Below are 26,746 nucleotides of genomic sequence, written 5' to 3'. Positions count from 1 at the left end.
TGATCATATTTTTGAACGAACCGGTTAACTTGGATTAACTAAAAGCCCACCCGGATGAGGATGGAATTGGGTGTTGTGACAGGAATAGGAGTGGGTAGGCTGAGCCTGGCTCCACCCCCAAATTTGAAATTGAAAGCCAAGAGGGTGTTTAGCGGGAAAAGCGGCGGCCTTGTAATGGACGACGACAAGGAGGACACAATGATGGGTGGGACTGGGAGCAGAAGAAGAAGCAGCAGGAGCAGGAAGGCGAAGAAAACGACCGACGAGGAGGAGGAGGATGAGAAGAAGAAGAGAAGACGGGCGAGCAAAAAGACATCATCAGGGCTTAGTACTAGCAGTGTGATGATTGATATAGAAGATTTTGGGAAAGAGCAGTCTTTTGAAATTAGGTCCTCTCTTCTTGATTGGTATGACAATAACCAAAGAGATCTCCCGTGGCGCAAAACCACCACTTGTAGTGACAGGGCTTATGCTGTCTGGGTTTCCGAGATTATGCTTCAGCAGACCAGGGTTGATACCGTTATCCGTTATTTTATTCGTTGGATCCACAAGTGGCCCACTCTTGTTCACCTTTCCCATGCCTCTCTTGAGGAGGTGAATCAGATGTGGGCAGGCTTGGGTTATTACCGCCGCGCTAGGTTCCTCCTGGAGGGAGCTAAATTCATTGTCCAACAAGGAGGTCACTTCCCAACTACACTTTCTGAGCTTCGCAAGGTTCCTGGAATTGGGGATTATACAGCTGGTGCTATTGCTTCTATAGCCTTCCAACAGGTAGGTGTAGGCGTAGCCGTAGCTCACTCCTACTCTTCATTTATAATTAGCACCACTACTCTCTCTCTCTCTTACTTCCCTGTCATAATATACCTTTACAGGCAGTTCCCGTGGTCGATGGAAACGTGGTCAGGGTGATTGCCAGGCTAAAGACTATATCTGCAAACCCCAAAGACTCTACAACTGTTAAGGCTATGTGGTTAGCTTTTTATGACTCAATCATTCTCATATTTTCCTGCTATATTCACTTCTCCATTGCTCACTCTACTTGCAAGTTGCAACTATATTTCCTCTACTTGAGATCTCATATATCACACTATTTGGTCTGTGTAATACATTGACTTTGTAGCAAGTGTCTGAGATAAATATTTTTTTTTTCATTTCTCAACTGTTAAGTTGCTATGTAACATCCCCTATAGTTACCTTTGTTACAAAACTCATCTGAACCATGCAATGGGGATAATATGTAGTTTATACAACCTGTTCAGCAAGAGATTTTCATATATGGTTGTTTCTTCCCTGCTAGAGGAGTCCATTCCGGATTGATGGTGTTGTCAAATGACACACCACCCTCACAATTAAATGCAACTAAGATCTCCTACCATTTAAAACTGAATCCTCAAATGTACAGAAGTAGGACTCTGTTGTTAAGCAGATCGAATAAAAATATAGTACTTCTCATTTTATCTCTGATTTTAAAAACCTGTCTCTTTCGTGTTATACTTCTGGTCAGGAAATTAGCAGGGCAATTAGTCGATCCTGACAGGCCGGGAGATTTTAATCAGGCTCTCATGGAACTTGGTGCCACAGTATGCACTTTACATAATCCAAGCTGCTCCACATGCCCGGTCTCAGGTCAATGTCGTGCACTGTCAGTATCAATAAATGATAGATCAGTATCTGTCAAGGATTATCCAACAAAAGTTGTCAAGGCCAAAAAAAGACATGAATTTTCTGCCGTGACTGTTGTGGAAATAATAGAAGATGAAGCCCTGATGGATCAACCACAATGTAATAGTAGATTCCTCCTCGTAAAGAGACCAGATAAAGGTTTACTTGCTGGCCTTTGGGAGTTTCCATCTGTTCCATTAATAGGCGAGGTAGACTTGGTCACAAGGAAAGATGCAATCGACCAATATTTGAAGTCATTTGATCTCGAATCTGGAAGTACATGTGAAGTAGTTTTAAGAAAAGATGTAGGAGAATATGTACATATCTTCAGTCACATACGTCTCAAGATGTATATAGAGTTGCTGGTTCTACATCTAAAAGGTTCTACCCAGAGATAAATTACTCAACACAGACATACATGCACGTCCATCTGACTTTGATATCTAGCTACTTATATTGTTTCTTTTGGAATGAAGGCAGGAAGTGTGTGAATCTGGAAAAAGAGAACATGGAATGGAAGTATGTTAATAGCAAGGACGTAGGAAGCCTAGGACTAACATCTGGAGTGAGGAAGGTATGATATGATCTGCTTAGAAATTCATATATTTTAACAGTATTAAAGTATAAATCATGCCTTTGAATTTAAATTTCTAAATATCTTTTTGATAACTCTTTGACAGATGAGTGAACCTACAATATTGTAACAGTTCCAATTCTACAGTATTGAGGTCAAAGTAGAAACAGCAATATTTTTCTATTAGCAGAAACTAACTTTCTTAAATGTCGGAGTGATGTTAATAATATATTAAATAGTGAAGAAATGTCGATTTTAATAAAATAGTAAAATAGTGTTGATATGAACGTGAAACTAAGTTTCTAATATATCAGCATGAGCAAAATCTTTGTCCAATATAAGATTTTCAGAAATCTTTGACATGGTTACAACTTAGAATCAAATTTCTTTAACTTTTTGTCCAACCCCCACCTCTCCAGGATACTTTAATAGTAGCATATAGTCTACAAAAGTTATCTTCACTCGTGAGAGCATTATTTATGTTGTTACTCCATGCTTTGAAATCATTATCACTGTCTCAACTAATCCATGAGTTAACTTCACAACCAAATGACATTTCTTTCCCTTTCTTGGCTTGCTGAAGATGCACTGACAAAGCACATTCTGTTTGAGCTCTACAGGTTCAAAGCTCTAACACGGTTTCATTTTGACCTATTTGCGTTATCTATTTCATGCTGCAGGTCTATGATATGATTCAGAAATTTAAGGATACTATCCCACCAAAAAGTGACAAAAAGGTGCCAGAGAAGTTGTGAGAGAGTTCCTGATCTCTAGTAAACGAACAATGATTACCTGACAAAAGTTGGTAGAAGCTCCTGCTCATTTTAAGGAAAGCGGAAAATGCTGGACCTCAACAGATGTAGTAATGCCATAAGCTTTAAATTATTCATGAAGAAGTTGTTGAGTCGTTTTGTGAAGCTGATGTATTTGACATTTGTGTGATTTAGTTTCATATTTTTACTCCACAAACAAGACCCCTAGCTAGGAGCAGTTGATGGATCCTGAATATTTGTGTCTGAATGCTAAAAGTTGCAAAAACAGAAACTTGAAGTACATGATGACTTGTGATTGTTGATTGTTAGGCGTCAGAACTGGCACTTGCCTTGCCCATATGCCATAGCCCACCGGAGTTTGTTCAAGAAGTCCGTCTGGAAATCAAAGAAACACAGGCAGTTTAAAAATGAATTATACAAGCGCACACATATAACAGAATGTATACTTTCTGTCCCTCCATCTTTCACCACGCTAGCATGAGTAAAAACACAACTTGCAGGGGATGCGACTAGTTGATAGAAGAATTATGTTAACACAAGTAAGAAGAACAATGCAGTGATTATATTCACAATAGAATGCCAACAAGAGGCTGTGAAGTTAATTGTCAACTTTGCCGAATCATCAACTTGGCAATATTCTACTCCAGCAGTTAGCAAATTTTGAAAGTTGCCTATATGGTCTCCTGAATTAAATAATGAATGATCCATAAATTAAAAGAAGTATTCGTAATATACACTTTTTGAACCTATATGTAACCCCATGGAAGATGCTCTTATTAACTCCACCTCGGTGGCCAGTAAAAAGTGAAAATAAGATTTAATCACTCACTTGCACATTTATCGGATATATTCAATAATAATTAATCTGTGATTTTCAGAACAATATTCCTATCAGTGTGATTTAAATAATAGAAAAAGATGAGTAAAGTAGAAAAAATAATAGAAAAAGATGAGTAAAGTAGAAAACGAATACATGATTGCTAAATGCAGTAAGAAATTGCTTAATGCAGTAATCAGAATTTACTATTATGTCCTTAACTTGTTTTTTTGCGCGATGTATAGGAAAATGAGAAAAGAAGCGAGTTAACGATGCATCTAATGTTTTTAGGAGTAGTTGTTGAATTTGTACGTAAAACATTACTCTGGTCAAACATATTTTACATTTACGAAGATTTTGCTTTTTACATTTATCAAACTATTTTACAGTAGCATATTTTCTCTATTATCTTCATTTTTTTTTTCAAGTGCTTTTTACTAATAGTAATTTTTTATTTTTTAATTTATATTCTATAGGTATTTTTAGGTATATCAAACACTGATTTTCGTCAAATATTTAAAAAACTTGTACTTGTAAGTTTAAATTTAATTATTTGATTTTTTTTATAAAATAAAATAATTTTAAAAAGTATGCCTTCCATACACCATGAAAAAAAGTGGACAAATAATTTATAATAAAAATAATACTAACAAATTAAAATGCTTAAGAACGAGATGGTTATATATAAAAAATACTCACCATCTCAAATCATATTTTCGGTCAACAATTAAATGGCCCTTTAATAATTTTTAGAAACTAAAAGATAAATTTAAAAATTATTATATAAATAATATAAAATTTTACAATTATATATAATACATTTTTTTTAGTCAAAATCTAATAAATGTGGCTAAAAAATATGAGAAAGGTTAATTTGAAATAGAGATAGTATGTTATTTTACTATGACAAAATAAATTAAACAAGATAAAAAGAAGATTTTATAATGAGACAAAGACATAAATAATGTTGATGTTAGATATTCCATCATTTTTAGATTGTTAACTAAAATAATATAATTTTAAATACAATTATGATAGAGATAAACTTAATACTTACAAATAAAACAAAAATAAAAAATATCAGAAAATATCGACAAACGAGAGTATGAGTAGATAGACTTTAAAACGAGTAAAACTTGATTAACAAACTCTAATACACAGTCGTACGCAAGTGCATTTAATAAGGCAGTGAATATTTAATAGTACATTGAAGGACTTAGTTGTAATTCCTGATTACTGCATGAAGTAATTTTTTACTGCATTTAGCAACACCCGAATAAGCTGAAGTGGGGTTTAAAATAATAACCCGACCCATCAACTCTGAATTCATTCGCATTCCTTTGCTGTTGACACCAGTTGTCTGTCGGACAAATGGGCGGCGGCGAAGAAGATGAAGCGCCGGAATCGTCAAGGGCGGCGGCACCACGAGCATCACTGAAAACGATTTCCAATTGGAAACACAAGGTAGTGTTGTTATAATAAATGAAATGATGATATCAAATTATTACAATCTACATACATATTGATGATGATGGATGAGTGTGCAAGTGTAGCTGAGGGAGAATTGCTTGAAAAGGATCCGTGATGACCGCTCCCGCCTGCTCTGGAAGATGAGACTCCTTCCCAACAACAACAACAATCAGGTATTCAACGAAAACCCCTTTTACTTTGATTTTCTTTTAATTATTTTTCTTATTAATATTTCATTTCTTCTGTTTATTCCTCACCAGGCTACCTTGATCCAATCAGCTTTACAGGCCATTGTTTCTGATGAACTTACTAAAATTAACCGCGATCTATTATGGGAATATGATGGCCTTCCTTCCCAACCCGAGTGCGAAGATATTCTCTTACAAATGCAAACTTTCTTCTATCAAGATCTTATGCAACACCAATCTACACTAGGTACCGTTTTCAACTTCTTTTACTCTTTTTTACCATTTCTTAAACCCCATTTTCTCCTCAACCAGAAAGCTCTGCCAAAACTTGGGAAGACGAGGAGGACGACTACTTGGCACGTGCCGTTTATCACCATATGCAGCTCAATGATCACCCGGTATTCTACTAATCAATATTACATTATTTTCTTCCTAAATACTCTATAATCTACTTATACTATTCCTGATTTGGTGTTGTGCTTGTTTTTTCATGAGTCTTGTCAGCTTTCATAATCAGTCAATGTCATCCGAGCAAACAACTGTGCTGTTATAAACAAGTTACTAAACTGTTAGGCCCAACACTCAACTCTATCCTTAACAAATCTAAAATATGAATCCGCTGCTACCTAGATGGATATTAACAGTATCATCCAGTTGCATTCTAGTGTTTATGCTTTGAAATGGTTGTCGGAGTCTACTAATTTCTCTCACCCTTTTAGCTTCCAGTACAAAGATGAAATCAGGGAGAGAGATGGTAAGATTGTTTTTTTGCTTTATGATAGTTACTGTTTTATTGAGGTACTCGATCATATTCTATTGTATTCACTTGCCTCCCTTCAAAAAATATACGAAGTTTCCACTTAATATTATGGTCTTTCTACCAGGTGCAACAGACGGTTTGGTGTCCCATCTGCAAGGAGGGAGAGTTGCACGAGAACTACTCTCATGTTTATTGCACTTCTTGTGAACTTAAGCTACTCCGAGGGGAAGAGGTCCCGCTGCTGTTCTTTCTCTTCTAGTTTACTTCTTTCCTGCCTTTTAATTTACTTTTATGCTTAGACTAGTACCATCAGTTGAAGTAACTTCCGTCCTCTGATGTCCAACACTTGTGTTATAATTGTATTAGTCAGATGCGGTAATTATATTTTTGCCTTGATAAAGATTCTGGTATGCGTCTTCTTCCTTCAATTATCTACACTGAGGAAGTTGGATTTCAATTATCTTCGGATTTCTAGCAGTGTTACTCTTTGGTGGCAATTGCACTTGTTATATTAGAAAAGGGCAACAAATCACTGTAGGGATAACTGAAGCATCCACACTTTCAATATACTTATTTCAAATAGCATATCCACCCAAGTGAGATCTGGCTATTATGAAGTTGACATTGTTGCTAAACAATTCTAGGAACATTAAAAGTTGATAATGTTATTTCAGGCTAGATTCTGACTCTGCATTGCGTGGTCATTTTCTTAGGTTACTTTGGAGTTGATCCGGAATCGGCTGGCTGAAGCTCATGCAGAACATCTTGATAGGGGATGCAAACTGACACCAAAGATCCGCATGGAATCAAGATTCAATCTGTCTGTCTTGTACATAGAATGTCACAGTTGTGATACATTTGAGGTAGTAATTTAGATAAGTTTACATGATTTCACAGATTCACTTCAATTTTGCAGGAGTTTTTGTATGTATATACTGTTGGGGCATATTCAAACTTAATAATGATTTGTGTCTATGATTTAGTAACATTTGTATTCAATTGCATTTAACTTAATCTGGAAAAACCAGTATACACCTGCAAAGGGGACCGGTTCTCCCAGCTCTTGCACTGTGGAGCTGTCTAGGATTCAGTTATTTGTGATGTGATGAGCTTCATAATATAAGACCAAACTAAAATATGAGATCTTTAAGGTTATAGACTCGAAGGTGAGTACAGAAACAGGCAACCATGGCACCAGCTTGACAAATTTTCCTTGGTTTCATGTCAATGGCTAATCCAACATACACATACTGTACCAAACCAAATGATTTATTTTATTTTTTGTTTGTATTAATTATTCAAACCATCCACCTGGCAATAAATCATGTAGCAAGTATTTATTAAATCCCATAAATTGATGACTTCCGAAAACATTGAAGTATAATTTGCTTCAGATAGTACGCATTTGGTAGATATTGTAAATTTATAATTAAGTTGGGTGCAATGCCCGGTACTGTCATGAATATTACCACTTTAAATTTGAACGTTTCCTTTTTCCATTTTGATGCATTGCTTGCTTCCTTCTCAACTTCCAGTGAGTGGCTGTGATTCCGATTGACTATTGGAACTCCTTTCGCCAAGTTTCCAAAGTAGCTTCGAGTTGTTGTACAAGTCTGATGGATGAGCTCGCTCGGTTCTAAGATTTGTATCAAATTTTGGCATAAAGAGATTATTCTGCATAGTCTTTGCGCATACATTAAGTCCTTCCAAAGCTACTTCAGCCTCTCCTTGTAAGAACTCAAATAGCTTACTCTTCGGAGAGGCTTACGACATGTAGTAATTACATGCATAAAACCATTTCAACAGTCGGCTACTTTCAAAAATTTACTCCCGAGCTTCTTCAAGACATTTTCAAACCTCCTGGTTGCAGAAGCTCCTCAGTTGGTGCCTTCTCATGTAGATCTGCTAACGCTTCGACTGCCAGCCCTTTTAACTTGTCAGCAGCCCACCGTTCATACTAACAAACATAATTTTATGCTTCATCTCCTGGCCCTCTCTAACCTTCTCATGGACAAGTCACGTTTTCCGACTCAAAACACTTCTTCAACATGCACTTTGCCAGTCCCGCAGTCCAATGGACGATGAGAATCCTGTTAGAAGTTAATTTGTTGTACGAATTAAGCGTATTAAGATTTATTTTCCGGGATTCTGGTCTCGGGATTGCGAGTTCAGACGAGCCTCATATTGTAACCATTCCAATCGTATTACGCATGGTGCTTGCATAAATGAGCAATATTAGTTGTGTCGATCTTGCTCTAAGCACTACATTCCGACCTCTGCATACTCTATTGGTGCAAGGCAGTTATTCAGATTGACGAGTTTGTGATCTTTGCCAACACAAGGAACTGCCAAGGACATGAACGCGTTGTTTCTGCTCGAGAACCTCGTCAAAACAATCCCAGTAACAGAAACAGAGAAAAGGCAACACGTTTTGCTAATTAAATTGCTTTATATTATTTTATCAGGCAAATATTCCTAGCATTTATTTGGTACTTGTATATCGGTATTTTAATCATGTTACAATGATATTGACAAAGAGCATAGATAGAGAGATAACACCTTGAGTTGTTGAATCGGACGGGACAGTGTTGGCAGAGGCAAGAGTATAATGAAAGCAGGTAATGGATTACTAGGCTGGTAGCTAGTTATTTACAAGAGATAAGTAAAATACTAGTCTGTCATCCACAAGCGCACCTCCAGAATAACAGCAACAAGAAACAAAAGACAAACAACTACTGCATAACCCGCGTTCCATCCAGATCCGGCATCGCCTAGATGAATGCCGTAGAATACATTGGCTACTGCCAGTATTATCAAAGCCCTTCCAAGACCATAGTGATACCAGTTCCAGTATTTCCTCACTTTGGATTCCTTGTCCGCTCTCGCCAGAAAGGCAATAACCTGTTGATCAACATGCCAGACTACTTAGTAGCGAGTACATAACAAACAAGAAGCGAGCAGAAGTGGTTGAGAAGAAGAAGAAAGGGACCTGGAGACAGCCGAGAGTTAGGATGAAGACCCCGAGGCTCTTGTGTTTATCAACATCAACCCCAAGACGATTCTCCAACACAAAACCGCACACAATGCCTGAAACTCCAAACAGAAAACCGAGCGACTGGAGGAGTGAATGCGAATAAAACCAAACTGGATCCCATGGCTTCATATATCTGGCAACCATAGCACCTATTGGTATGATTATTCCCCATCCCAACATGTTCAATATTCCATGGCTCTTCTTCAGGTTTGAGGATGAACTTCCTTTTGTTTTACTTTCACCTGCATCCCCAAACTTGTCATTTTCACACTTCAATCTTTTCTTTTCGTTTTTCTTGTCAGGCACTACTTGAGTAACTGATTTAACTATACTAAAGAGTCGTTTTGTTGACTTGTAAAGGTTTGTGCCATGCCTAATGTTGATTGCTTCAAAGTCAAACATACACAATGTAGCTTTCAACTAACCACCTATCTTCTTATTCTTTCCATCTTATATTCGGGCGACGGATATGTTATGTACACAATAAATGTACTGTTTCAATGTTAGAAACGTGATGACATTTTAACAAGTACCTAGACGCAACTGCCTTAATATTATAGTTTTTCTTTACGATTATAGTTAAACAAGAAAGTTACTACTAGCGGTTGAGTACTCACCCGAGGCATAATTCAAAAGAGTAGACACCTTCTGATCATGCTCCGCCAACTGAAATCCAGGTCCAACGGGCAACCTTCCAGCCGGCCCAACAGAGTATAGAATTCGAGATTCCGGCAGGCTGGTGTTGAGCTGAAAGGCAATATACAAACGTCCGGATAGAGATACAAGGGAAGATGAATTTCCAACGACTTGTAAGTTTCCTTGATCAGGCACAACCTGTGTTGGTGTTTGTCCACTTAGATGATATCTCTTGATCATACTCCCCCCATCAGCTCCTATCCACCCTACGATTGCGCTTGACCCAACCATCTTACCGTTGGGCGAAAACCCCATTCCAATATATGAATTTGTGTTTGGAGCTGACAGTACGAAGCTCCATAAATTTGGTGACGACTCTTCATACTGATCCACATATACATAGGAAGCAGATAAACCATATATACAGTTAGAAAATATGCAGAATGAAATCCACAAACAGAGTTAGATGTTTTTAGTGTTGTGTGTGTGTGCACGTTTGTGTTGATCACTTACTCTAAGGATGAAACCTTGAGCATCCCAGACAGAGCGGCAGACGAGAGAAGAGGTATCAAAGGTCAGTTGTCCCTTGAGGTCGAAATTAGAGGCACATGAATCTGTCGCTGCAGCTTGAGAATTCACTTGAATCCTCTGTGACAAATTACAAGCAATGAAAATGATGATGTTGATAAGCAAAAAGGAGGATGTTCTCATTTCTCTCACGAGGAATACCAAACTGGTGGCCTGCCCCCTCAAAGTTTATACACCCTATTATTCTAAATACAACTAACAAACCTTTTATGCAACAGTTTATTAATACTTGGTGGGGTAGATTGGCTTTTAAGCCTTTCTACACCATCATGGGCTGCGACCTGCTATTTATTATTCCCTAGTATCTTTACCAACAGACTTTAATTTTGATTATTACTGATAAATACCCACCTACTATTCATTCATCCCCCTACTTTCCTGCCGCTCCAATGTTCTTCAAGAAACATACACACATCATAAGATACATATGTTTAGCCCAAAAAGTTTTTCTAAGTGTCCATCACAAAGACAAAAACAAGAAACTAACCCACAACCAATAATATACAGATCTGGAGGGGTAGAATATCTGTGAAATTTTAAATATGTAATCAGTCAACTCCAACCTGCTGGAACACATGCATTGGTGTGAACCGGTTTGCAGACTCTGCAGTAAAGAAAGTCTTATGGTGGAGGACAACCCTCCCATTTCATACAGACTTACAATCGCACAACCAAGAGTACAATACTTATCTCTTACAAGGACTAGCTTCTTATATACAGGACAGGAGCACTATACATCAGCGGCTACAAGTATGATACTTTCTTGTGTCTTGCGGATGATTGAGGTCGGTTGCTCGCAGAGGAACAATCAGACTTCACCCTCCTATAAAAGAGTACATATGCAGCACTGGAACGTACTGCATCTTCATCGATTGGTGATACATGTGCATCATCGAAATTATACCACCGATTTTCGTCAAGGAGCTGCATGACCAGTCATATGCACAAAAATTAATATCATGGTCATGATGTACAGGTTCGCTAACTAGCAAACCAAGCAAACATCAGATCTAGAACAACTACCACAAAGTTCCCATATTCAAGGTTTGCCAACAAAAGATAAACATATTATGTTCTTCTAAATAGTCACAGTGCTTCTCTTACACTGTTACATATAACTCCAGGTAGTGTAGAATAACATAAAAAGGCAGTTTGATTATGAATAGCCATTATTAACATTTGGCTGCCTAAAACAAGCATATTATCATACCAAGTATAGCAAAGAGTTAATCCACATAAACATTCACAATGTATTCCTTACTTTATCTTTTGAAAGAAAAGGAACAGGGTAGGGAGAGGGATATTTTTTTTTATATTATCTTTAGTTTACCTGAAAGAAAGCAAGGGAATATATCATCACCATAATTTCACTAATATCCCCATCATGTCCTACTTTATTTCCTTCTACAAGAACTCACGAAAACACTTACAAAAATTTTTACAATTTTTTTTTCATTCTTTTCTTTTCATATTCTCAGCGTTAACACAATATTTTATGCACATTCTAAATGACATCCAAAAACTCATCCCAAAACAAGCTAAAAGCAATATGCACAGGGGTGGTCCAGGGTAAACGCCTAAAGCAGACAAGACCTGCACCTAGACCCAAAAATTTACGGGCCCCGAAATTTAAAATCCCATTTATAAACATAAACAATTAATACACACATATATAGTTTTAGGGCGCCATGTATCAAATTTGTATAGACCCCTTTTAGTCTTTTACCTCTGGTCAGCCCTAATTATGCACCTGAGAGAGTTACAAAGGGCAAACATAAAGACTTTTGCTCACCTTAATATGTGCTGTGTAGTGACCACTTCTCATGTCACCATAATGATTTATTACGGCATAAAGTTCATACAGATGTTGCATCGAATTCCTTTTGCTTCCTATGTAATCTGTCAGGTTAAAGTCATGGATGGGAAAGTGGACGAATGTCTTCAGCTTATGCTTTGCTGATCTACTATATTCGAACCTCTTCAGTTGAATGATGAGGACATCAGGAAGCCTCCAAAGATCAAGTTTCTTACTTGCTTGCCTTTGCTCCTTGCACTGCGGACAGTACCTGCAACGTGCATGTCAAGCATATAACAATTCTAAGTTAATGGTAAACATCAGAAGCATAGTAAACATTCGAAACATATATCATTCAACTAAATTTTTATTTATAGCCTTTTCATGATTGCCAAGCCACCAATGAAATCTTAAATCACCCAGCAGTTTAGTGGAGCGGTGTCCCAGAGCAAAGCTAAGCACTACTTTAGTCTCGATGGTGGAAATCAGAAAAATTGTAAACATTAAAAATAGGATTCAAATTCTTAATATATGGGCTTAACTTATCTCAGATACGATTTCTAAAACTGCAAAGATACTAAAACGTACATGGACTTAACTACCAGAAAGACTCATGGTAGCCTACTTCAACTAATGGAGAAAAGATGACGAGACTAACCACATCTCTTCAAGTACCAGAGGCTCTTCACGCAAAAAAGCTTCCAGGCAAGTATACAGGGAAAGTGGTTCTTTGCGAGTTCTTTTACTTGCTGCGCCATTCTTGACTACTGGTAAGTTTTCCAGGTAAGAGGTCTCGTAATAATCCAAAAGATTTTGAGACCAATCAACGGAAACAAGTATGGATCTTGAAGATGAGGCGATTTTAACAGCCTTCTCTTCTCCAACTGATAGATCAAAGCAAGAATTGTTTTCGTCCACTTGTAGTAAAGGAAGTTTCCTTAAACCAGTCACCTTAGAATTGCCACTCTCCTGTTTTGACTCACCGAAGATGAAATCAGTACTAGTCACAGTACAATTGACAGCTCGAGGCAGATCTGATGCTGTTGCGGCTATGCTTGTATCAAAGACATCAGCATGTCTCAAGATCTCAGTTCTTCGCAGAGGAGAGAGCATTGTATGAACTACTGACTGTATATCACCTGTTGTAAAAGTGTCATCACACAAGATAGGTGAAACAAGAGGTGTTCCAAAAGGCTTCCACTCTGTTATTCTCTGGGAACTACCAGGATTCCTGAGGTAAAAACAAATAGCAAGTGTTTCAGATTAATTCTCAACACAAACACTCTATGTTTTCCTTTTGATGCTACAATAAGAGAGCGGGGGGTTGGTTCGCAAACATGTACTAGGAATGTAACCGGAATTAAGCACATTTTTAAATAAACCAAGTAACTAATTAAGAGTGTTGCCTCAAATATACTTACTCTTCTTCCCGACGGTGTATCAGCTGAAGAAACTTAAATTTTTTCACAAACTTTGGAATCTTGTAGGCAGCAAGATGGTCATCATCTTTGATGGAAGACAATGGAACTAAAGGGTCTTCCAAAAAGCAGTTAATAAGGTGGTTTTGTATCTGTTGATCACAATTCCAAATTATCAGCACAGAAACTTTACACACAGTGACACAAATACAGCCACTCAGATGACTAATGTTCCTCACCTTTACAAGTAATATTATCTCATTGTCTTTTAAGGAACACGAACTGCCGAGTGCCTGGATTAGATCCCTGCAACGTCCTAGCTTTGGAACATTTATAGTGAAAGCAGCTGGTAGTGCACTACCATCACAAGTGAACACAGTCACTGTCATTGTTCGGATGGACGTGAATTGGAGAGGCAGGGAAAGATACATAAAGGGGTCGAATATCACGGACATTTTATTACAGACAGGACAAACTAAAGTTGACTTGTACTGGCCCTGCCAAAAGCCACAATCAGGGCATGAATTGAACACACATACAAACATAAAAAATCAATCACTGATATGACTAAGATGACAAAAATAGGGAGACCCAATCAACTCACGACTTGACGCTTAAGCAGTAAAACACAATATCTTCTCTAGAAGGCCTTGATTACCATAAATAATAAAAACATAAAAAATACAATACCCTGCGACTTAAACCTAGCAAAATCATAACAATTATAGTAGATCTAAAAGGATTCACCATTAACAATATCATGCCGATTACAAATTAATGGGACACTATTGACCACATACAAAATTAAAATAATGAACTAAAGAAAGAGTGCACACATAAGGTGGCTGATGCCATTAACATTAACCGGGACTTAGTAGCGATTGTTTTTTTATAACAGATAACAAAATCTCTCGTTTATGAGTGAGGCCTGATTTTTGCGTTAACTATCAAGATTATAGATACTAACCTGGCAAACATCTACAATTATGGAATTGTTACGAGCAACATGATTTGACCAATACTCATCGCCAACTTCCTCGTCAGGCCGACCATCAGCATCTCTGGATTTGATGTTAGATATCTTTTCAACATGGTTCAGATCTTCATGAAGCCCATCCAACAGCAAAACTAGGAGTTCCTGAACAGAATAAGAAATATTAGTACCTTGCAAATTGCATTCAATTCATTACAAGAGAATTCTCAATCAACTTTATGCAACACAGCCAACCTGAGAATCATGCTGATGCAAGTCACTAAATTGCGGAGCAAAACGACCAAGCTTTGCTTTAAAGTGACGAGGATTCACTGAAACCTGTCCTGGTGGCGGTGCCCACAATTTCTTGAGCAGGTCACCAAAGGCTACAGCTAGCTTACCCTGCATATTGAGAGTACGCACATCAGTACTATAATTTAGTATGAACCACCGGATGGTGTACCTAAACAGAATTAGGAAAACTGAATGAGCTACAATAAATTTTCCAAGAAGCTCAACTTCTTGACTGGTTTTTAATACTAAAAAAATTCTCAGGCTGTGGACAATAACCAGTTTTACATAGCAACCAGGATGATATCTCAAGTGAAGAAAAAAGTGTACAACATGAGAATAATTCCTTCATCATGTCGATTTAAACTTACACGTCTGCCAACACGGTTATGCCGGGTTTTTTCTTGATGATAATCATCCAAAAAATACAAAGCAAACTGTGGTGTATGAACAAGGCACTGTATTGCACTATTCATGTAGCAAGTATTGCCAAGATTCGATAACCCAGTAAGACCCCCAGAAGAATCACTTGTACTGAAACCAGGCATCCCATGTATCTTCTCCACTTCTCTAGAGGTTGTCTGATTTAGATATTGAGAATATTGAGACAATTCTGGATTAACGTTCTTAAAGAAACTCTTGTCCATAGATAAACCTCCAGCAACTGATAAACTCATGTTACCACCATTGTCAGTGATGTCAACTAGAATCTGTTTGGATCACAAGAAAATATGATTAGTTGAAGTATCGACACTAAGATTACAAAATAAGGATCCAGGAAACTTGTAGGGACAGTTCTGTAGCCTGATAATGTCCTTTCGAAAAATAAAATATAGATTACATTCTATTAACCTTTATACACACACACAGAGAGAAACTAATATAACTTGACACAAGAACACGTACATCCTGATCCATTTCTATGTTAATATCCTCGAGAGATTTGTCCATGTCATTTATCAAAGCATGTTTACGCTGGCCATAATAATCCCAAATGAATGCCTGAAAGAACAAGGGCAGGGAAAAGACACAGGTAAATATATATTATATTCCCGAGGAAAGGGGAAAAGCTGAATACTTAAACAAGTAATATACTTGCTCGGACTCAAGACCAAAAGTCTCACAGGCTTTTCTGTAAAGTTCTCCAACAGTTTCCTGTTCAAAGAATCCATATGCAGCATCAGTTTAGTATACATAGAAGAGGACTCGGGAAAAAAGATCATAGATGAAGGTTGATTAATTAAAAATACAATGTACAAATTATAGAGTTGATCGAACCTTCTTGCTTATTCTTATAGTACAACGATCTCCTTTCGGATTCAAATGTAAGTGCAGCCGAAGAGGATATACCTCCACAGAAAGTTCATTTTCTGATAAGCCAGAACTTATGACTTTACGTGCCAATTTAGGACCCCCTCCATACCTGCATCAAGGCATAAACTCTTATCAACCACAGCTAAAGTATATCTTTCATGCGAAGTTAACTAAGAAAGTGTTTAGAGTCACTTTCGACTAATATTATCTGTAAAAGTATTGCATTGATAGACCAATCAATTTACGAAACATGTACTGGTCATAAAACATATCTCAACACTGAGTTAGTCGATAGAAAAAAATCCTAGTTTTCTATGTAAGGACTCTGGGCCATTAAGATTGATCTCCGGTATTCACGGTGGTTGATGCATAATGTTGTCCTTGACCTTTATTATGTTACATCAAGATATCAAAAAACGGATATTTGTGTACATTCCATATAGACCTGGATCTTGCTCTCCCCACAGTCAAGTTCCCCTACCTCCAACTAGGTTATTTTTTAAGTACGTACTTACCCGAAAGGTCTAAGGATTAATGGTACTCTTAAAAAAATCTCAATCGAGTCCTCAGTCTGAAGGCCCATTGAGATATTGCGTCAATTACATCTATGTCTAGTTCTTGATAAATATGAAGTCCAATATAATCTAACCTGGGCCCAATATGAGATCTTGGTCTCCCCCACCCAGTGTTCGTTCAATCAAAATTTTCCCTAGTTGACTAATATGTCACTAATGAGAACTAAAGCCTAATATATCAAGAATTCCGCTAGACCATCACCCTAATCTTTGAACATGGAAAGTTAAAATCTTTCCACCTTTGCCAATTTATTTTCATTGTTTGAACTAAACCTTTTTAACAGTTTATTCTACCACAACTTATGGAAACTTGGGCCCGAACCAAAAGTTAGGAGCATTATCCAAAGAATGCCAATTGGGTCGTCCACGCCCACAACAAGACTATAAAAAAGGCTATGTTCAGCATGTTGCCGGTACTCATGGTAGTAGAATAAGGACCTAATGAAAAATTATATTTAAACCCACATTTTTCAAGTGGCCCGGGTATGACATACTATATATCAAAAATTTAATATTTACTTGTGCTTGACTGTTTCCCGCTTTAGTTTAAATAAAAGATTTTCCGCCTAGCCTTTTGGATCAACGTAATGGAACTCTTCATATCTAGAGACTAATTTTAAAATTTTCACATATTTTATGTCACTGTATATTCTACTTCATACATGTTTCTATTTCAAACTTCCAATAACTCAACCGTCACGAACCAAATGATATTACAATATCTTTAAGAGAATGTCCTAGTGGCTTACGTCATTTTTTCTAATGCTATTAGCATGTTACTTTTCCTATTTGGTGATTCTTGGTGATTTTCTGCATGACTACAAATATATATATATACACATAAACATATACTGATAACATACATATTTATATATTCAGAACACTGAATATTTAAGAAGTCAATAGAACATAGACAAACACAACATAAATCATATATGCACATATGAGAACATGTTACAAATGACAGGTTAAAAATCATATATATTGTACACGATTTCAGTAATAATCGCTCAAAGTCTAATAATATTAATTGATAACTTTAATATTTAACTCACCATTCATGTAACTGATTCCAAATTGCTTTGGGAAGCAATATGTAGTCAGTGCCTTCGACTAGATTGTCCCTGAGGTCAAATCCAATAGCAGCATCTTCTGAACCTGAATGCTGAATCAAGTCGGTATTATCAATGGCACAGGGTCTGTTCAGAGTAGTTGAAGGCACTGAATTTTGTTGGTGCGAAACTGATGCAGCTGAGCGGGTTTGGCTGACGTAGTTGACCCAAGAGTTCCACCAGCTATTAAGTGAGAGATGTAAGCAAACATTCAAGGCAGATTGATGAGAAGTAATAACAGCAACATGATTATAGAGCAATAAAAACTAACAAAAATAGAAATCACAGAATGACTAACATTTAAACAGTCTATGAAACAAGTTTAAATATAATTAAAATTTGAGTAAAAGGACGATTAAGATAAACAGGAAAAACGATTCAACAGACAGCAGAAAAAACCCGTAAATATGAGAAAGATACATTGATCGACACAGAAAGAGAGGGGGGAAGGAAAGAGAGGGAGGGAGGGAGAGGGAGAGAGAGCGAGAGAGGGGGGGGAGAGAGAGAGAGAGGGAGAGAGGGGGAGAGAGAGAGAGAGAGAGAGAGAGAGAGAGAGAGAGAGCGAGCGAGAGGGAGAGAGAGAGAGAGAGAGAGAGAGAGAGACCTGCAAGCGACGAGATGGAAGACATCCCCTGGTTTAGCAAGGCTTTCAGCTGATTCAGATAACGCTCTTACCACAACCGTCTCTTTCTCCGGCGACATCTCCATGTCTGTCTCTGTATTTGCTGCTGCTGCTGTCAATGATCACTCTACCTGGGTATGCAAGCTATATATCTCTGGGCCACTGTAAAACGGGTCGTTTTCAGGCCCAATTTATGTTTTTCTACACACTAATGTTTATGCAATTGTGCTTAATTTGCCTCACATCGATTCCGACAACGCTGCTGCTGCTGCTGCTTTTTCTATTTCCACTCTATTTCTATTATATTAAGGTGTTGTTATTTAAAGTTTAGAATTTTGACATCCGAAGAACAATCATGTCGAAAATAGGTGTGATAATTCCAATTTCTGTAATGTCTGCCCTTTTTTTAAAAAAAAATTGCTTGGAATCTTATCATAATTTGTCACAAAAGAGCGGGAATGATTATCTTTTAAAAAGCACGCTTAATTAATAATAATAATAACATCATCAGATAAAATAAACCGTTATATTTAAAAAATGTAACCAGTTAAAATGACATACCGTCATAATCACGTATTATATTATTATTAAAGACGTAACATATGTTATTCAAATATTAATGATTCATTATGACTAAAATCAAAAAAAATAATCAAAAAACACACTTAAATGAGTAGAAGACATTAAAAAAACATGTTCGTCTAGACAGAAACCTTGATATAATGTGCATTTGCTTCGTATGCTAACGAAACTTTTTATCATATGAAACGCTTAATAAGTAAAATATCTCTATTCTATTTTTTTCCAAAAATTGCCATTTATATAATTTCATCTTCAACTTCAATAGATGATTAACAAGAGAAAGAATGAGCTGAAAACTAAATGGAATGGTTTTGAAGTTTTAGAATTATTGAATATCATTAATTGATATTATAAGTAATTTTGTTATATTAGATATGTTTAGCAACATTTGAAACTTAAAAAATTCAATAAGTAATATATATTTACTAAATTTGAACGTTAAAAAAATTTAATGAGTAAAATATATTTAATATAGATTCTGATTTTTTTTTATGAAAAAACAATGATACTTCTCAAGTCATAATTCAAAATTACATTCCCATTTCAAACAATACTACAGCATCGAATTTATATATCTTTCCCGAACTTGTATCGTTCACATCGCACCTCAATCTTAATCAAACTTATTCATATGTTACATTACATCTCAATGCTAAAAAAGTAATTTTATCATCACACCTCAATCTTAAACAACTTAACTTTTCTCCTAATGATATCACTTAATTTTCTCATTGCACCTCAATCTTAAATAACTAGCTTTTCTCGTAATGCTATCACCTGCGGTATACACAGCGATGGCCTCGAATGAATCACGAAATTTAAATGATGAAAGCTGCGAAATCAAAGAAAATCCGGATGCCAGTTCTACACTCGCCTCACCTGAGCTGAGCGTCTGCAATTCCTGCTTTACTTATACTTGCCTTTTTATATTTCTCTGTATAGTTATATCTATTTCACTCATTATACAACTCCATTCACCAATTAATCATCATCATCTAACAGCGCCAAGACAGACATGGGAAGGTGATTTCCTTGTAATATTACAACCTCCCTTTCAACTACGGTGAAGCTCAACTTGGTTGATGTGAAGTAATCAAGGTAGTTCAGCTTACAACAGAACTGTCACAAAACTATGCACAAGAAACTGTCAACATTACAGTTAACAAAATCCTATATTGACTTTCTTGAAAAAGGAAAAAGAAAATCCCATATCAGACTACTTTACATCGTCCAAGGTAGCTATAATTTTAGATGTAGAAACTAAAAGTAATAACTATTTAATTTAAAATCTAAAACAAACTGGACTGACTAGCCAAGTATATTTGTATCCGGATCAGAACTTGAGAAGTGATGTATCCATGGCATCTTTAGGGAGCCAGTTCACCCATGATTACTTATGCAAGGATGGAGGAGGAAGAAGTTTGCTTGAAAGCTCTTCATTAAGCTTCACAGGCAGGGGTGGCATCTGCTTCATCACCTCTGGTACGTCATTTAAGCTGCAATATACAAATAATCTCTTTCAGCCAGAAACTCGTCCGTTCACTAATTGTTGGTCATTACATCAATATGCTAAGAATAATAACTAACTTCATATAGTAGCATGAAAGAGTAGTATAATGACTATGAATACCTTAACGGAATACTAGTATGATTAGCCCAAAGAATTCGTGGACACAGTAGTCAAGGCAGTGGATAGTCTTACATAAAGCAAAGCTTTTAAATTTTAATTCTCACCAAGTTACAACCTCAACTTAAATGGATTATCTATTTTAAAGCATGTAATTCAAAGAGTCCAGCCTTGGTGATATAAAGTTTTCCAAATTGTATACTAAACCGAGCATCAAATGATTGGACAAAAACACTAAAACATATATATACTGGACCACGTGAAAATTAGAACTATATCTGATAAGTTTATGATCAATATACAGAAAAAAGATCATATTGATACAATGGTCATCTACTTCTCATCCACTGGGTTTAAAATTATATACAAGGGCAACACTTGAAAGTGTGCTGACAAGAAGTTGAAATTCAGTTTAATTTTTAGATCATTAAATGTACTGTTTAAGGCATATTGGTCCACATTAGTTCTCTACCAAAAATTGTGTGCTTTTCCTTGTTAGCCGAACTCCATCAATACACATAAGGTTGACTAAGTACCTAACAGTATTTAGTTAGAATTAAACTACAATATTAAAACAAAGAAACTGGCGCAGTGGTTTGAGAAAATTTGAACATAAAAGGGGGAATAGAATGTAAGATGGGGGATATTATTGCTTCAGGACAGAAAACAAAATCATATAAACTTACTCTTTTATAATTGAGATAATGTTGTTCCGAGCTTGGCAAAAGAGGTTAATGTTATCATGAATCTGCAAAAAAAAAAAAAAGAGAGAGAGAACGAAAATTAGGAAAATGTAAATGCAAGTCCATTCCCAATAATGACTAAAAATGCACAAATGATGTAGAAAAGAGCAAATGAATTTGAATGTATATCTCGCGAGGCACATGTTGACTGGATTAGCTTAATAGCAAGTCCTCTACAGAGTGAATCTATTAACCCTTTCATAGAAATTAATTGCTATCGTCGCCAGGAGAGTAGTACTTCACTTAACTGATCCACACAATGCTTAGTTAAATTCATACGATCACGTTGATTATTTTGTATAGCAGACAGGTCTAACCGAATAACAGTATTTATTAAAATATTACAGGGCCAATACCAGAGGCCAATTTAGCATATCACAAACTGACAGTTAGCACTTAAGAGGCGGAAGGATGCAGATATAACAGATAGACGCATTCACTTTCACGGTGCTAGCTAAGTACAGATCCATGTCTAAGAAAGAGCTCCTTATTTGTATAAGCATGGAACATATTATAAAATTTATTTATCAAAATCAAGAGAAAACAGCAAACAAATAACCAAAGTATATAATTAATATATACAAAATGGATGTAAAAGAGATGCATGAGACCAAATGGTAAGCCAAGTTAACCTTGAATGATCTAAAGTTTGCAGAAATTTGATCCATAGCTTGAGCATTTTGTTCAAGAAGTCGACCCGTTACACCACCAATGGCTGTAATAAAGAACATAACCATTATGTTACAACATAAGAATTGAGTAAACATGATGACCCAGACATTTATAACAGAAGACGGAAAACAGAATCATTGGCTGCTGATTCCACCTCTTGAAGCATGACCATCCAGCTACGAGCCTACGACTATAGAAAGCAACATTAATCATTCTGATGGCATTCTTGAAAAAAAGACCAATACTGAATGATATTTTGGCAATTCTTAGAGATAAGTAGAATCAGCCATGTGTGAAGATCAGATCCCCGTGAATGAGATTGCCCTCTCCTCATTTAATTTATTTTCTTTCATGTACTCTTAAGACTAATAAGCTACTTCCTTATGGTAATGATGACTACAAAAATTTGCACCAAACTATGACTTTAATATGTCAAAACCAGAAAAAGGGTGCAGTAACCTTTGTATGAGATGCCATCATCACTGTCCATAGAGACCGCTGTTTGAGCATAAGGCTGACCATTGGAACGATTGGTAAGATAAGACGATGATTTAGCTGAAGGATCGACTACTTCTTCCTGGCGTGAACAAAATGTAATCATCAGAATGTCAGTGTTAAGAAAGATGTTTTAACTACCTCTTTGGCGTCTAATTTCAACCAGGTCGCAAATGAGATACTCGCAGGTCCTACGAGAAGGTGGTATATAACTAGACAACAGCCTTTCATGTTGGCCTTTACATATGACTGTGGACATATCATGCACATAAAAACATTTGTGTGTGTGTCCATGCGCGTGCATTAGACAGAGGTTGGACTTGGAGGACTGAGTGGACTTCATTTTTTCTTTTGGGATCAAGAGATCACAATGTGTGGATTATAGTCCTCGTGATGGCCAACCCAGGTGTAATGTCCTTCTAAAATTTGAAGGACATCCTGCCAAGCATTGTAGACCATCGTTAACAGGTCCAAAGCATCAAATAACATATGCCCTAAACCAGCAAAAGCTGTTTTTATATCGAGATAGTTGAAATGCCATATGGAAAGACCATACCTTCTTATCTTTGTCTTTCCTTGATGAAGTATCATTATCTCTCCTCCGTTTTTTGTTCTCCTTTTTCTGGAAAACAAATTTATAGTTAGTGCTATACTTAAAATATATATAATCAAACTGACACCATGGCAACAGGTATGTTATGCTTAATTGCTTAAGCATCACTTCTCACATCACAAAGTTGACATATTACTGAGCCCCGTGACGTGTTTACGCACTTACGATGTGTTTCTCTATTTTACATTAATTGTGGTATGAAAGAGATTATTAAAGCCGTGAAACCCCCGTCAAAGTAAAGGAGACCCCAGGGAAATTAGTACTATAACACAGCATGGAGTATAACAGTGCTACAGGAACCTATAAAACAATTTGGTTACTACTGTTCAGAACTTGTAATAGACCAACTCATAAGTACCTTGCACATAACAATTAGCACAGGCCAACTGCAAAGTAATGCAAGGACAAGGATAAACACGTCCAAACAAAGAATGGTCGATACAATGTCCGAAATGCAAAAAGATTGGGTCTCAGCCCCCACAGGCTGCCCAAAAACGACACAAACTATTGGTCCACTAGGCAATAGAACTAAGTATTGTGTCATACCAATCCAGACTAAACAGCAAGTTTGAAACATTGGTCTGGGTTACTTGCATTAGCTATGTGTGTGTTGAACTGGTAGTTACCTTGGCACTTGTATGATTGTATCTGTGCAGCATAGCCGTATAAACTTGGTTGAATTAAAACTAAATGCAGGTTAGTATTAATTTAAGATGATGATAATTAAGAATAATCTACTCATATGAGCTGATAAAAGAATTGAAAGAAGATTCAACACTTACACTTTCATTCATCTTTTTATGGTAAAGGATAACATCCCTAATTGTCTTATCATTTAACTGCTGTGCAATTTTGGCATATTTAGTGATAGTTGATTCCGAATCATATCTGAAAAAGCAGAAAATGAATTAAACATCAGACACACATCATTTCGGAGGAGAAGAAGAAGAATTTAACGCTTACAAGAGATAAATAAGCCACAATAAAAACGTTAAAAAAGAGGAAACAAAATGTTAACAAGTTGACAAAGTGAATCTTCTTAAAACATTTTTGGGCACAGAAGGCCAAATAATAAGGTTTTAAAAGTGTTGAATCAGTAAAACAAAGAGCACATGCACACAATGTATACAAGCTGAATTAAAGATGAGATCTTTGATTTAAATAACCGTTTGAAATAAACATGAATGTTGTTTAAGCATTTGATTTTGAATTGAAGTTTGTTGGGAATAATGGTGCAGTAGGGTCTATAAAACAGTAACATATAAGAAGATTGAAGAATTGCCTGAAAGAAGAACATATACAGTACAACCCTCATAAATCTAGAACACTACATAATCAAAACCCCCAAAGAAAGAAGCAGAGTAGAATGGAAGAATGAAAACAAGAAATCACAGATTGAAAGTAAAAAAACTTGAATTATGCATACAACAAATATATGAAGAGGGAGGGGGAGAGAGAGAGGGTACCTGTTAGACAACTGATGGATGAGGGCAATCTCTTCGGGGGACCAATTCAAAGAAAGACCAGGATCGTGCTTAAGAGCAGCAACTGTAGGACCAAAGACATAGTTGTAGTAGCCACCGGAGGCTACCGGAATTCCAGAGTTGTTACCATTTCCGTTGCTCCCACCAGCACCTCCACCACCTTGATTGCCACCGTTATTATTATTATGACTGCCATCCCCGCATGGGTCTGCACTCGCCGCCATAAACTCGGCAAACCAAAAGCCCTCCTGCTCTGTATGTATAGATTATGTTAGTATGTGTTCTGATCTCTACGACTGCTAGTATGCAAAACCAAAGAGCAGGGGGAAAGGCGGTTGTATTATTTTATTCAGCTCACCCGCCGCATAATTTAAGCTGATTTCCGCTATGTCTTTCTTTCCTTATTTTGCGTCTCGCTTTTCACATATTCACTCTTTATCTGTCCCTCATTGTTTTTTAAAAAAATGGAAAATGCGCTGCTTGTCTTTTTTACTTACATTAACCTGCTTACGACTACTCATTTTACCGACGGCTTATTTGCCGCACTTCTCAATAAAGACTATTGTGTGCATTTGGGCACACCATAAAAAATCCTTTTTTAAATTACTCTATGTGTTTTTATAACTTTTCAGATATAAATGTTTTTGAAAGCTAAATGTTAAAGAGTTATCTTACATTCGTTATTTGATAAAAATTAGGAGTCTATTTTACAAAAAATAAAGTTTAATGTAATTTTCTAAAAAAAAATTTGGAAAATTAAATTAGCCAAACAGTCATTAATGCTAAATTGTTTTACCCATTTGATTTTTTATTTTTTTTGACAAATATGGCTTATAACCGTACAAATGAGTATCTGTTCTAAAATATTCTTGAGATGAACCAGGTCAAATCCAGGACCTGGGAACGACGAAGGATACTGAGCTATCTAACCGTGCTCTTACCCGTTTGATTTTGATCGAGAAAGGAATGGAAATTTGTGATTAATTTTATATTCAATTTCTTTTAACATATATAATTTTAAAAGAGCCAAATATATTTAAATCTATAACAAGATAATTTGTTTACATTCTAATAAATTAATAGTTTATTATTTAACAATGCTATTAATTTTTTAAACTAAATTAACATGCGAATTATATCACAATTATATTTTATTCTAAAAACTAAATTAAAATTATTTTTAATATTTAAAATAATTAATATGATAATCTTTTATTTCAATTGTTTAAGATATTTATTATAATCCAAAATAGAAAAAAGAAGTAAGGACAGGGAAACCAAATACCTAGTTTAGGATGGGAAAGGATTATGAGCAATATTGGGTAAATCCATTACTAAAAAAAGGAAAAGAGAATGATATTTCTAACAAAACAAACACTTACAAAAAGAATGAATCATGTTGATCCTCTTTCACTTTGCTAGTTACCCCCAGCCAAAAGGTCTTTTATTGGGTATATTCGATTGTGAGTTTAAAGATTTTTTTTTTTTTCATTTATGAAATTGTGAGGGTATTCAATTGGGATTGTTTAAAATCTTATGGTATTCGATTGACATTCTAAATTATGCTAGAAAATATGGTGATATTATATCAAGATTAAATCTGATGGTATTCAATTGAGATTTATTTAAATCCCATTAAAATCTGATGATATTCAAATGATTATGGATTCTTTTTGGATTTTATAAAATGATGGATTTTATAGGATTTTAGTGGATTTTAAGTTTTTTGAAATCTCACCAAAATCTAAATCCTAAAGAATTTATATCAACTATGCGACTAACTATCAATCTAGAGATTGATTGGTCTGCTAAACCTACCTATATTTACCTCCACTTTTTCCTCAAATCTAGAGGCACAAACTCACCATGCTGTACTGATCCACCTGTTTTAAAGAAGACAAAAATTTATTAGTGTTGGTGAGTGGTGA

At 36.1% G+C, this 26,746-nt stretch overlaps 5 protein-coding genes across 6 annotated transcripts; 2 read left to right on the top strand and 3 right to left on the bottom strand.

Annotated features, from left to right (window-relative positions):
• The first annotated feature begins 33 nt into the window (after positions 1–33).
• On the top strand, positions 34–3,289 carry LOC108211302 (adenine DNA glycosylase). Its single transcript, XM_017382861.2, has 5 exons — positions 34–771; positions 873–970; positions 1,505–2,043; positions 2,139–2,236; positions 2,917–3,289. The coding sequence occupies exons 1-5, from the start codon at positions 55–57 to the stop codon at positions 2,989–2,991; spliced, it is 1,527 nt and encodes a 508-aa protein (XP_017238350.1). The 5' UTR covers positions 34–54; the 3' UTR covers positions 2,992–3,289.
• A 1,831-nt stretch (positions 3,290–5,120) lies between these two features.
• Positions 5,121–7,243, top strand: LOC108214282 (uncharacterized). The gene is made up of 6 exons (XM_017386209.2): positions 5,121–5,290; positions 5,380–5,469; positions 5,557–5,731; positions 5,797–5,882; positions 6,369–6,476; positions 6,958–7,243. The coding sequence occupies exons 1-6, from the start codon at positions 5,198–5,200 to the stop codon at positions 7,117–7,119; spliced, it is 714 nt and encodes a 237-aa protein (XP_017241698.1). The 5' UTR covers positions 5,121–5,197; the 3' UTR covers positions 7,120–7,243.
• A 1,605-nt stretch (positions 7,244–8,848) lies between these two features.
• Positions 8,849–10,759, bottom strand: LOC108214281 (cytochrome b561 and DOMON domain-containing protein At3g07570). Its single transcript, XM_017386208.2, has 4 exons — positions 10,428–10,759; positions 9,896–10,298; positions 9,234–9,520; positions 8,849–9,145 (listed from the first exon to the last, which is right to left on the bottom strand). Exons 1-4 carry the CDS (start codon positions 10,623–10,625, stop codon positions 8,915–8,917), a joined length of 1,119 nt encoding a protein of 372 aa, XP_017241697.1. The 5' UTR covers positions 10,626–10,759; the 3' UTR covers positions 8,849–8,914.
• A 149-nt stretch (positions 10,760–10,908) lies between these two features.
• On the bottom strand, positions 10,909–18,895 carry LOC108214280 (ubiquitin carboxyl-terminal hydrolase 5-like). Of its 2 annotated transcripts, none has more exons than XM_017386206.2 (13): positions 18,585–18,895; positions 17,924–18,163; positions 16,258–16,402; positions 16,075–16,134; positions 15,886–15,981; positions 15,351–15,689; positions 14,944–15,090; positions 14,683–14,853; positions 13,955–14,212; positions 13,719–13,867; positions 12,956–13,528; positions 12,295–12,568; positions 10,909–11,426 (listed from the first exon to the last, which is right to left on the bottom strand). In XM_017386206.2, the coding sequence occupies exons 1-13, from the start codon at positions 18,686–18,688 to the stop codon at positions 11,247–11,249; spliced, it is 2,736 nt and encodes a 911-aa protein (XP_017241695.1). In that variant the 5' UTR covers positions 18,689–18,895; the 3' UTR covers positions 10,909–11,246. The 2 variants fall into 2 exon arrangements, with proteins under 2 accessions (XP_017241695.1, XP_017241696.1); XM_017386207.2 differs by having other exon boundaries at positions 13,955–14,206; positions 18,585–18,818.
• A 1,391-nt stretch (positions 18,896–20,286) lies between these two features.
• LOC108214571 (uncharacterized) lies at positions 20,287–26,707 on the bottom strand. Its single transcript, XM_017386639.2, has 8 exons — positions 26,637–26,707; positions 24,801–25,071; positions 24,117–24,222; positions 23,278–23,343; positions 22,686–22,803; positions 22,187–22,269; positions 21,498–21,559; positions 20,287–20,680 (listed from the first exon to the last, which is right to left on the bottom strand). The coding sequence occupies exons 2-8, from the start codon at positions 25,040–25,042 to the stop codon at positions 20,575–20,577; spliced, it is 783 nt and encodes a 260-aa protein (XP_017242128.1). The 5' UTR covers positions 25,043–25,071; positions 26,637–26,707; the 3' UTR covers positions 20,287–20,574.
• Positions 26,708–26,746: the final 39 nt, after the last annotated feature.

This window comes from Daucus carota, chromosome 3, assembly GCF_001625215.2.
Source record: "Daucus carota subsp. sativus chromosome 3, DH1 v3.0, whole genome shotgun sequence".
Taxonomy (NCBI): Eukaryota; Viridiplantae; Streptophyta; class Magnoliopsida; order Apiales; family Apiaceae; genus Daucus; species Daucus carota.
The sequence above is the reverse complement of the archived record's forward strand: the minus strand, read 5'-3'. Positions and strand labels throughout refer to the sequence as shown.